Source organism: Moschus berezovskii, chromosome 20 (genome assembly GCF_049115385.1).
Source record: "Moschus berezovskii isolate FMDL1 chromosome 20, NW_MosBer_1.0, whole genome shotgun sequence".
Lineage (NCBI taxonomy): Eukaryota > Metazoa > Chordata > Mammalia > Artiodactyla > Moschidae > Moschus > Moschus berezovskii.
In genome coordinates, this window is record NC_142479.1 from 65232499 (window position 1) to 65243580 (window position 11082).

Here is an 11082-nt window from a genome sequence, read left to right on the forward strand (position 1 = left end):
GGTCGCCCTCTCCGAACTGAGCACACAGCTCCCTGTGTCTCCTGCAGTCTCATCACCAGCCCCAGAGCAGGACCCAGCACTTGTTGACAGATGGATGGGTCATGTGACTCTGGGTGAGAGAGAGAGACAGCAACAGAAGGAGCTGTAACAGCCAAGCCTCCAGTGACCACATGAAGCCTCTGGACTGAGGGCACCAGGCCAGAGCCGCCTGGACGCTGTGTCCAGCCAGGCACTGGGCCCCTGCTGCCAGAAGTAGAGGCTGGTTTGGCAAGCACGTTCTGGGGTTTCTCCTGATCCTCCCTCCTGACGGTTCTTTAGGCCAGCAGTTCTCAACCCTGGCTGCTGTTGAGAGTCACCTGGGAACTTGAGAAAGTCCCGATGCTGGGCTGCTGGTTGCACCTGGATCATTGGCATCAGAATTGCTGGCACAGAGCCAGCATCCGTCAGGCTTCTCAGGTGCTCTCTGAGGCTGAGAACCACAGATTGAGAACCTCTGCAACCTCAGCACCGGAGGCTTGGGAATCTTAGACACAGCCCTGCCTTCCTGGGCAGGGGGCTCCTCTACCTCCCTGGGGCCCACACTCTGCGACTCAGGGTGCAGATCAGCTCTGAGCTCTGCCCCTTGTGGACTCATAACGTCTGTCTGTCTTAATGGCCTCACACGTGAAGGAGGAATTACGGGAGGCTGTGGGGGTGCCTGCAGTCAGAGCATGGCAAGCCCCGTCTGCAGGTTTGCTTTCACTGTGGCCAGGCCTTTCCCTTCTGACAGACCGAGGTCTCCGAGCCTTTATAAGGGTACTCTGTACAGTAAACAACTGAGTACCCCCAATGGATGCGTATTTACAAAGCACGTTCGTGGGTCGCTATGCTAATATATTATGTATATTATAAAACTTTTAACAAAAATAGAAAACTTTAAAGGACAGAGATAAAAATATAAATACAAGTTCTCATATTTTCTTCCTGCTGCCCCTGGGTGTAAGCGCCCCACCTTAGGGCACCTGTTGGAGGAGCCACTGAGAGGGAACCAGAGATCAGGGGCGTGGGCGAGGGGGCAGGAGGTGGGGGTGCTGCACGTGGGGCCTGGCGAATTTCTGGGCGGTGGTGCTGGGGGTGGTCAGTGCTGCAGCTCGGAACCGCTGGGAAAGCGGAAACTACGGGCGGGGACCGAGACACCGCACAACCCGGCGGGATCTTCAAGGGAGGGTCCCGGCCTGCGGGGACTGGGTCCCGGGGAGCCCGGGCACGGAAATCCGGGGCAGAAGGATCTCGGGCGCGATCCGCGGGACGCAGGGGACTCAGGCCCCAGAGAGTCGCCGGAGCCCGGCTCCCGTAGCAGCCGCGAGAGGTCATCCACCAGGTGCCACTTCTCCTGGACTTGCTAAGGCAGAGGCAGGGGGCGAGGAGGCCAGTTAGGGGCGGCACCTCCCCTCACCCTCAGGCGGGCGGGGGAGGATGCAGCCGAGCTCGCAGACGCCGCTCTGAGGCCCCGCCCCAACCGGAGCTCGCCCCGCTTCCCCACCCCGCTGCGGCCTCGCCCCACTAATCTCCGGCCCTACGCTAGACTCCGCCCCGTCCAGGCACCGCCCCCGCCCGCCCACGTACGGCATAAGCCACGCCCACCCAAGACACCGCCCCCTCAAGACCACGCCCATCAGATCCCGCCCCTTCCCAGAGACCACGCCCATCAGGCCCCTGCCTGGCTTGAGACACGCCCCCACCAGAGTCCCGCCTCCCCGACCTCAGGCCAAACCCACACTCGTGTTAAACCGGGTCTCCAGGCCTAAAGCCACGTTTCTGTCGCCCGGCTCCTCCTGGCCTGAGGCCAAGCCTTAGGCCCCAGTTCCCTCTCTCCATCTTCCCCGCTTTTATCGGCGGCCCGCGGCCCCAGCAGGGTCTCGCCAGCAGTCCCCGTGGCCCCAGTCCTGCGGGTACTTACCCACACTAGCTGCTTCCGCAGTCTCCGGATGGCTCTGGAACTGGCCTGGGACTGGGAGATGCACACGGTCAGGACAAGGCTTTGGAGAGAAAGGGAGGCATGGTCAGTCAGCCCCCTACTTCCTCCTTCCCCGCCTCAATCTCAGAAACCTCTCCCCCGCGCCGGGGGTCTTCTCTCTTCTAGGAGCCCAGACTCTCTCTCCTCTCCTTCCTCCCGCGGGTCGCTCAGCCCCTCTCCTCCGCACTGCAGGCTCACAGTGCGTCTGCACCAGGCACCGTACTGCCCCAGTGGTCATTTCAGGGACTTTTACAGGTGAGGATGTTTAAGAGCGCTTGCCCAGGGGCACCGGAGAACCTCCAGGCCACCAGACCTGGCCCCTCTCCATCCCTGGCTCTCCTTGTCTGGCTCCTGGATCCCCTGAGACTGGCTGGGGTGCCCACGGACGAAAGGATACTCCCCTCCCAGGTGCCCGTTCCCTCGGCCCTCCGCTGCCCTGAAAGGCACCTGAGCAGGATGAGGAGTGGGAAGCTGAAGGCGTGGGAGCCCAGGTAGTGGAGGATGCGCTGGCTGGGGGGTGGGAGCCAGAGGGCCACCAGCTCAGGGACCACCTGCCAGGGGGCCGAGTAGTTGGAGAAGAGGCCACAGTCCCAGGAAGAGCGGATGCTGGGAGAGAGATGGACAGAGGAGGGCCAGGGTCAGCGCCTAGGCGAGGAGCCGCCAGCCCGGCCGCCTCGGGCCCTCTGCTCTGCTCACCTGCTGACCACATAGCCCAGGGGCACGGCGGCCAGGAGCAGGCCCAGGAGGAGCACCAGCTGGAAGAAGAAGATGGAGCTGGAGGCGCGGAATCGCCGAGGGGATGCCCTGGAGTTCCTCAGCAGGGTGTACTGGGGGGTGGGGGAACAAGGACACAGGGGGCGTCGTCAGCGCAGTGTGCAGACCGGAAGTGACCGGTCAGTGCAGTCTGCAGACAGGAAGTGACTGGCTGGGTAGCCACAGGATGTGAGGGCTGACCCGCCGATGGCACTCAAGGCACACAGGCAGGTGCATCCCTGTGTCTTCCCGGCCCCAGAGTCCTCACCTTCTTGATGTAGAAGGTGAGGAAGATGAAGACGCTGTTGAGCAGGGGCAGCAGGGGGCAGTAGAAGAGGCCCATCCAGGTGACCGTCTGCCCCTCCACGATGTCCAGCACGTTCTTGGGCACCAGGAACTCCTCTCGGTCTAGCCAAGCCCAGAACCGGCCTGAGAACCGCTCCACCAACATCCTGAGGGAGGGAGGGAACAGGTCCCCACCACCCGGGAGGAGTGTGTGGACCTCGCTGGTCCGGGCCCTGGACCTTCGCACACACGCACTCACACAGGACACACAAGTGTAGAACTGCTCACAGCCTTGACCGTGGCCACTGGCCATCCCCCCAGACACGCCCCCACCGCCCCCGTGGTGTCCCCACATGGCTCACCTCCTGGGCAGACTGACAAGGAAGGCGAAGGCCACCGTGAGGAGGAAGTTGAAGATGCTGAGTTTGTACAGCTCCTCCCCCACCGAATTCTCCCAGCACTGGTCAGAGGGGGCATCTGTCACTACCCTTGGCCCCCAACCACCCCTCACCCACCCGACGGGGGGACCCCGAAGTATAGGAGCCGTGCCTGGAGTCTGATATGATTGGCTAAGTTAAAGTCCAGGCCTGGAGAATAAGACGAGCAACCAGTTGGAGCTGCCTCCTCTGCACAGGGCAGTGTGATGAGAATGGCACTCCCTGGGGGTGACTGCTGAGTGCACAGCTCTGCACACAGTTTCTCACAAAGGTGAGACCAGAGAGGGGCAAGGAGATCAAAGAGGTGGGGCTTTGCAGAGGACAAAGGGAGAGGCCCGGATGGAGCCACCTGGTAGTCACAGGCGTTGTAGCCGTAGGACTCACAGCTGGTCTTGTTTCTGCCGATGCACAGCACAGTCTGGCCCAGCGAGAAGGAGAACATTCCCAGGCTGGCCAGCTTGAGCACCACGCACCTGGGGGTTGGGGTGGGGGCGGAGACTGTGTCAGGGGACGAGTCCAGGTACAGGGCACATCTACCCAGGACACAGGTGTGGCTGACATCTGCATAACCTCAAATTTTTTCCTGGGACTGGCCCCCTCTAAACCCAGGGCCCAGTTTCCTTCCAACCTGCTCCATCCATGGCAATGTTTCCTAAAGTGCATTCCCCAGACGACTCACAGGAGAATATTTCTGTTTAGATCAGTATGGGAAACAGTGCACGGTCCAGCCATCCTTCCCACAACACCCAGCTTGGAGAGTCACAGGAGGCACATACGGGCCTTTATATCATTAATGCAGGTGGGATCATTCTTCTAAGGCCTATTCCCAGGTGGCTTAGTGGGCAAATTATCTGCCTGCAATGCAGGAGACGGGTTCAATCCCTGGGTTGGGAAGATCCCCTGGAGAAGTAAATTTCAACCCACTCCAGTATTCTTGCCTGGAGAATCCTATGGACAGAGGAAACTAGCAGGCTACAGTCCATGGGTTCGCAAAGAGTTGGACACGACTGAGCACACTATTTACACTGTCCATATACATGGACACTATTTACACTGTCTGTATACATGTCCATATACACTGTCCACAAACATGTGCATTCATACTCCTGAGTAATATATAACTGGATCACACAGGTAGGGTGGCCTAACCCAGAACCATCACTGCATGTTATATACAAGTGTGGACTTTCTTTTACTTTTTGTCTGTACTCTGTGACTGAACCTGCATCACCTGCTTTGGAAGCAGGGAGTCTTTACCACTGGACCGCTGGGGAAGTCTCACAAAGTGTGGACTTTGAATATTGATGCATGGCAAGAGGCTGGTAGAAACAGTGGTTCGTCTGTTGAGGAAGGCACGGGTGGGTAGGGGCTTATTTTTATCTTCCATCCTTTGAACATTTTGAATTACATGTGCTATTACCTATGTGTAGTCAAAGCTATAGTTTTTTCCGTAGTCATGTATGAGTGTGAGAGTTGGACTACAGAGAAAGCTGAGCACCAAAGAATTGATGCTTTTGAACTGTGGTGTTGGAGAAGACTCTTGAGAGTCCCTTGGACTGCAAGGAGATCCAACCAGTCCATCCTAAAGGAAATCATTCCGGAATATTCATTGGAAGGACTGATGCTGAAGCTGAAACTCCAATACTCTGGCCACCTGATGCAAAGAACTGACTCATTTGAAGACCCTGATGGTGGGAAAGATTGAAGGCGGGAGGAGAAGGGGATGACAGAGGATGAGATGGTTGGATGGCATCACCGACTCGATGGACATAAGTTTGAATAAGCCCTGGGAGTTGGTGATGGACAGGGAGGCCTGGTGTGCTGCAGTCCATGGGGTCACAAAGAGTTGGACACAACTGAGCGACTGAACTGAACTGAACTGATTACCTATGTGTACGTGTACCTGTTCCAATAATACAGTTTCAAACCAAACACAGTCTGCCTTGGAGGGACTCGGAATGGGCTGTGGACAGCTTCTGTGCCAGGGAGGGCCGAGGAAAAGCAGGCCCTGCTGAATGCGGGGTGGGTGGCAGAGAACCTGAGCTGGAGCTGGGGGGCTAGGGAGGCTGTGGCTGGGTCCGAGGCAGGACCTGAATCCTGAGAGGGGAGACAGAGCAGAGCCTGGGGGAGGAGGTGGGCTTGAGTGTGAACCTGCACTCGGCAGGCATGGGGAGATTCCCTTGACTGAGGCACTTGACCCTTTCAAACCTCAGTTTCCTCATCTATCCAATGGTGACGAGGATGGTCTTAACTTCACAGGTCACGTGAGGGTTATCAAGGTGAGGGTTGTAAACCCTCAGGGCACATGGGAGGGAGCTGTGTTCCTAAGGGAGTGAGTGTGGTACCCTGTGTCCCCTAGAAAACAGTCACTGGCTTGCTTTGGATGGTGGGGACTGAAGAACCTTAGATGGGGCCCCGCAAGACTGTGTGTGAGGGCGGCTGCCTGCCTTCCCTTGCTCGGGGCCCCCAGTACCAGGCAATAATCAAGACAGGTGGCAGGACAGTGTTTCCCTGCCCTCCACACACCATCACACCAGTCACCCCCAGGTGGCACTCACCAGATAAGGGTGAGGTTGACCTCAGTGTTGGGAGGGTAGTTCTCCAGCTGGACCAGGCAAACGAACAGCAGGGGACCCAGAAAGTTGACCAGGGCAATGACCCCAGGGGGCAGGTACTGGAGCAGCAGAAACAAGGACTCCTGTGGGGAGAAGCAGGTAAGGCGGTGCCGTGGGCTGGAAGGTCCCCAGCAGCTTGCCCATCCCTTATGACCCCTTCAAGTGTTGCTCTGAGGCAGGATGGGCATCTGGGAGACCCTGGACTATTCCCAGTGACACTGTGACAGTGGGGGGATAGCCACAGGCAGACTCAGTCTGACTTGGTCATGACCTTGGGCAAATTGCTTTAACCTCTCGGAGCCTCAGTTTCTTCTCCTGCAAAGTGGGACCATCCCATCCCCTCCCTCAGAACTGGCTGGGATGAAATAAATGCATGTCAGTCGCCTGGCACCTCCTTGTTGTCCTGCGAGTACTTGGTGGCCCAGAAGATGGCGCTGATGGCTCCAACCACCAGGATCCCGATGAGGACGTTGACCCGCAGGTAGGTGAGCAGGTGGCAGGCCCTCTGAGCCCTGGTCTGCTGCTGCAGCAGCAGCAAGTGACGCCCCTCCTCCAGCTCCATCTGTGACGGGGGCAGGGCAGGTGCGGGTTAGGGCTGGCCCAGGTGGAAGGGGAGGCGGGGCCAGCAAACAGCCCCAGGTTGGTATGCGTGGGGAGACAGGCTGCAAGCCCTAGGCAAAGTTGGGGTGATAGTAGGGTGGGGACAGACGGGTTGGTTTTATCCAGAGCCCCCCACCCCAGCACCATACAGGTGAGTGATCACACACCAACATGGCCTAGCACCCCACCCTCCAAGCTGGAAAATCTTGTGTGCACACACTCTCACACTCCCACACTCAAGCCACACACTCACACACACAGTCCCATGTGCTCTCACACTCATTCACACTTACACTCCCATCTCACATTCAAGCACGTCCTCACGCACACCTTGAATTCATTGCTGATCTCATGCCTCTTGATGGTGGCGGCCTCCTGCCCCCGGATGCAGAAGTCCCAGGACGAGAAGACTTTTGCACTGAGAGGCGACCGGTAGTCCTGGCCCAGGAACATCTTCTGTGGCAGCCCCTTCACCATCCTGGAGGGGGCGGTGGGGGGCAGGGCTCAGCCCTGATCTCAGATGGGAAGCCCCGGGCAGCCCCAGGGGCAAGCCTGGACTTTGGCCTGACTGGGGGCGGGGGTGGGGATACAGAAGTGGTGGCTCTGCCCCTGAGTTCTGCAGCTGGGAATGCAGAGTTCCAGGCCTGGAGTCTGTCGGCAGGGACTACCCACCAGCTTGAGGGTACCACACTGAGGAGGAATGATCAGGGGAGACCTGGGGCTCTGCTCTCACCTCTGCAGAATCCCACAGAAGCAGAGGAGCAGGCAGGCCAGTGGGCTCAGGAGGTAGGCCAGGCGGATGCTGTATGTTGAGCTGCTCTCGGGCCCCGCCCGGTATGCTCCGTAAAAGAGATAGGTGTTGTTGAAGGCCTGTGGATGTCAGACAATGATAACGGACCCAGGCTGTGTGCTGAGTGTTTTCTTGCTATTAACACATTAATCCTCACAATAACCCCATCGGGTAGAGAATAAGAGTATCCTCATTTCACAGAGGCCCAGAGGGCAACTTGCCCAAGAACACACACTTGGAAGAAAAAGCCAGAACTGGAACACGGCAGCCTACACAGGAACCACTCAGTGGCTTCCAGGAATGAGGGTAGGGTGGTGCTTATCCCAGAATCCTGGACACTTTTCCCTTCTTGTCCTTTGTACCCCTACCCAACCTGGGCTCTGAGGGCTATGGGCACATGCATGGGCCTGGATGGTACACAGTGGCCTCAGCCTCTCTCGTGACCCCGTTGCTGACCCAGACAGCCTGTCTATGAAGGATTGTCCCCCTAGAAGCCAATATGCCCTTGGAGGGGTGGGGGTCATCTTAGATTGGGGTCTCCTGAGGCCATATCCCCAGATCCCCCAGCCTCCCTGCTCCTTGGCCAAGACAGACTCACTCACCCTGCCAGTAAAAACATTCCAGAGTAGATTGTTGAACTTGGAAACACCGGTCTGGGGCAGGTGGCCACTACCAGGACACTGGAGAGCTGTTAAGAAGGGAGAGGGGCCCATGGGGGAGGCTCTGCCCCTTCCACTCCACAGACCCCAATCTCGGGAGGCCTGAGCAGGGTCCTGAGGGCATGTCAGGAGGCTATCATGCAAACAGTAAGGTCAGGCAGAGTTTCAGGGCTGGACCCAAGCAGGGTTGGGACACAGAGGGTTGGGGCTGTCCCAGCACGTGAATGCTGGACCAGCTCCCAGGGTTCAGGTGGGCTCAGGGGAACTGTTCTCTCCATGGGCCAGCCACTCACTGAAGTTCAGAGCCGGTCCTGGGTCAGGGGGCTGGAGCCAGACCAGGGGCAGCAGGACGAAGCTGCTGGTCAGAAGCAGGGTCAGCAGGTTAAGTAGCAGCAGGAAGCGAAGGAAGGTGAAATAGGATTGGATTCCAGTGCCAAAGAGGCCTGTGGGGGACAGCAGGGGAGTCAGGAGGCGCCCAGCCGTAGGCCCCATCCTAGGGCTGACCACCCCAGCGCGGGTGTGGGTGACTAGCCTCCCCAGGACCTCAGTTTATTGGCCAGTTCCGGAGGCTGGCCTAGCAGTACCTCTAACAGCCACGAGGGCACGCCATCGTCCATCAACATTTTTGGGGGCTGGCTCTGGGGGCAAAGGCGGGTGTGTGACCTCAAAGCCACGTGATTGGGGGGTGATTGGTGGGGGGAAACGTGCAATGGCAAAGGGGGGTGATGCCCTCTTCTGGTTTCTAAACTAGACGCTGAGACTCCAGAGAGGGGAGGAGGGAGGTGGGGATTGGGGTTCAGATCGTACCGCCGATCTCGTAGAGAGCCCCCTCCCAGAGCCCACAGCCCTGGGTCAGCCGCCGAGCTGCCTCCCCCAGTCGCTGGCCCGCAGTCTGCCACCTGCGACGCCACTGCTGCCAGCAGGAGGTCTTCACCCCCTCGGGCTCCCGTAGCTGCCTGGGATGGGGTGGTGATGGGGAGGGGGGTGTCCTGAGTCAGCCAGCATGCTCACCTGGCCAGGCAGAGCAGCACCCTGGGCCAAAGAGTCTTTCCAGGGCTGGTGTTTCCACCCACCCCCATCCAACAGGTGCATTTTCCCCCCACCCCCACCCCCACCCCCACTGCTCGGCCTCCGCAGTGTTCGGCAGGGTTCTCCGGCACCCACCGGATAAAGCGCTTGTCCACCATGGCGTAGGGCAGCACCCGCACGGGCTGCTGGGAGAGGCACAGCCGCTCCATCTCCTGCTCCCATAGCTCCTCGCCCCCTGGCTCGGCTGCTGGCTCCCCAGGGGCCTGCACTGACCACTGCCTCTGCATCTCTGCGGTGGGGTGGAAGTTGGGGCGGCAATGAGCCCCTTCCTGGGAGAGATGTGGGGTGGTTTTTGAGGGAGCCTCACAGTCTTGGCCCTGGCATGGTCAGTAATGAAGAGAAATCCTGTTGAAGGAGATCTGGCTCAGTGTCCAGCCACATCTCAAAGCAACATATGGCCTCAGTGTTCCCATCTGTCAAATGGGAAGAAAGGAGTCCAAAGGGCTCGGAAAGATGGGACGTCACAAAGGAAGCCAAGGCCAGGCGTGGCCACCATTAAGTACGGTGGGGCCACAAGGGCAGCTCTGCCCTACTCCAACCTGCTCCCAGGGGCCACAGGCCTTCACCAGCACCCTTTGGCAAGAGACAATCCCACGTGCTGATTCTCCCACTGGGACCGAAATAGTTCCGGCCCCGAACCCCAACAGTTCCCAGGATTCAGCATTTGCATCAGCACCTCGAATCTGGACCTGCTGGGACCTCCTCTGTCTTCTACCTGGTGGTCCAGCTCTCGGGACTGGGTCCGCCAGGGTTCCCCTAGTAACCCAGATGGGGGGCGTGGCTACAGCGCCAGCGGTGGGAAAGGGAGGAAGGAAGGGGCCCCGCTGCCGCTCAGCTGCGGTTCTCACCCCTCCCCCGGCCAGCCACCCTCAGCTTCTGGGCCTCAATTCTCTCTCCCACCCCTCTGACGACCCACCCCCACCCCCAACTCTGCACCCACTCACCTGGGGCCCAGAGACCGAGTGCCCGGAGGAGACCGTCCTCCGACCGACTCCCGCCACGCCGGGCAGGGCTGCTAGAGAGTCGAGGGGAGGGGGTCACATGACAGGAACCGTAGCTCCTCACCCTCCGGTGGCCGCCTCTCCCCTCTGTACGCTTCTTTCTCTGCTCGGCACCGAGGCCGCACTTCCTGCGGGGGCGCGGGGCGCGGGCGCGCGGGTGAGAGGCGCCGCGGCTGGGCGCTGCGCTGGGGTCCGGGCCTGCCCCTCCCCTCCGGGCACCCGGGCTGGCGACACGGCCTCTGGGTCCAGGGTCTGACCCCGCAGGGCTGCGGGCGGCGGGCTGCGAGCCCCGCCCCTTATCCGCTGGACCCCGGCGGGCTGCGCTGGGCTCGCAAGGCGCGAGAGTACAAAAACTTAGTGGGTGGGTCCCATCACTTGGAGCTGCGAGCCCTGGCGGTATTTCTCAACATCCCGCCTCCCATCGTTGGCACTTGAACCGCGTCGGCCTGGCGCCCGGCCTATAGGAAGCGCTCAGGAACAGGCTCCACTCATGCCCCGCCCCAGCAACTTGTTTCAGAGCCCTCTTGGCCCCTTTCTCTCTGCTGGGACCCCCGTGGGAGGCCCCGCGATCCTGCCCTTGCTTTTTCTCCCTCTCCACCTCCTTCAGGGCCCCGTCATCTCTAATGAGCTCCTGTGGTTTTCCTGCCTCCCTGCCCAATCCCCTTACTGGTTTTCCAGACCCCTACTCTGTGCCCCAGGCTGCCTGCTGGTGCTGGGCACACAGTGAGCAGAGAGGGGCCCGAGAACGGGGGAAACTGACTGGCAAATGTACATGTCAATAGAAAGTTCCACATGCTTCAACAGGGTTCAATCCCAGAAGGCTCCATGGAAGAGATGACTTTCAAGTCGGGCCTGGG

At 59.6% G+C, this 11082-nt stretch overlaps 1 protein-coding gene across 7 annotated transcripts; it reads right to left on the bottom strand.

Moving 5' to 3' along the window:
• Positions 1–864: 864 nt before the first annotated feature.
• Positions 865–10610, bottom strand: TMC8 (transmembrane channel like 8). Of its 7 annotated transcripts, none has more exons than XM_088829288.1 (16): positions 10169–10610; positions 9300–9569; positions 8943–9091; positions 8429–8578; positions 8079–8164; positions 7420–7556; positions 7017–7164; positions 6478–6648; positions 6030–6169; positions 3821–3944; positions 3397–3494; positions 3018–3201; positions 2693–2751; positions 2444–2602; positions 1940–2018; positions 865–1381 (listed from the first exon to the last, which is right to left on the bottom strand). In XM_088829288.1, exons 2-16 carry the CDS (start codon positions 9449–9451, stop codon positions 1118–1120), a joined length of 2100 nt encoding a protein of 699 aa, XP_088685414.1. In that variant the 5' UTR covers positions 9452–9569; positions 10169–10610; the 3' UTR covers positions 865–1117. The 7 variants fall into 7 exon arrangements, with proteins under 7 accessions (XP_088685414.1, XP_088685413.1, XP_088685412.1 ...); XM_088829287.1 differs by having other exon boundaries at positions 2693–2823; positions 9300–9493; positions 10169–10608; XM_088829286.1 differs by having other exon boundaries at positions 2693–2823; positions 9300–9541; positions 10169–10608.
• Positions 10611–11082: the final 472 nt, after the last annotated feature.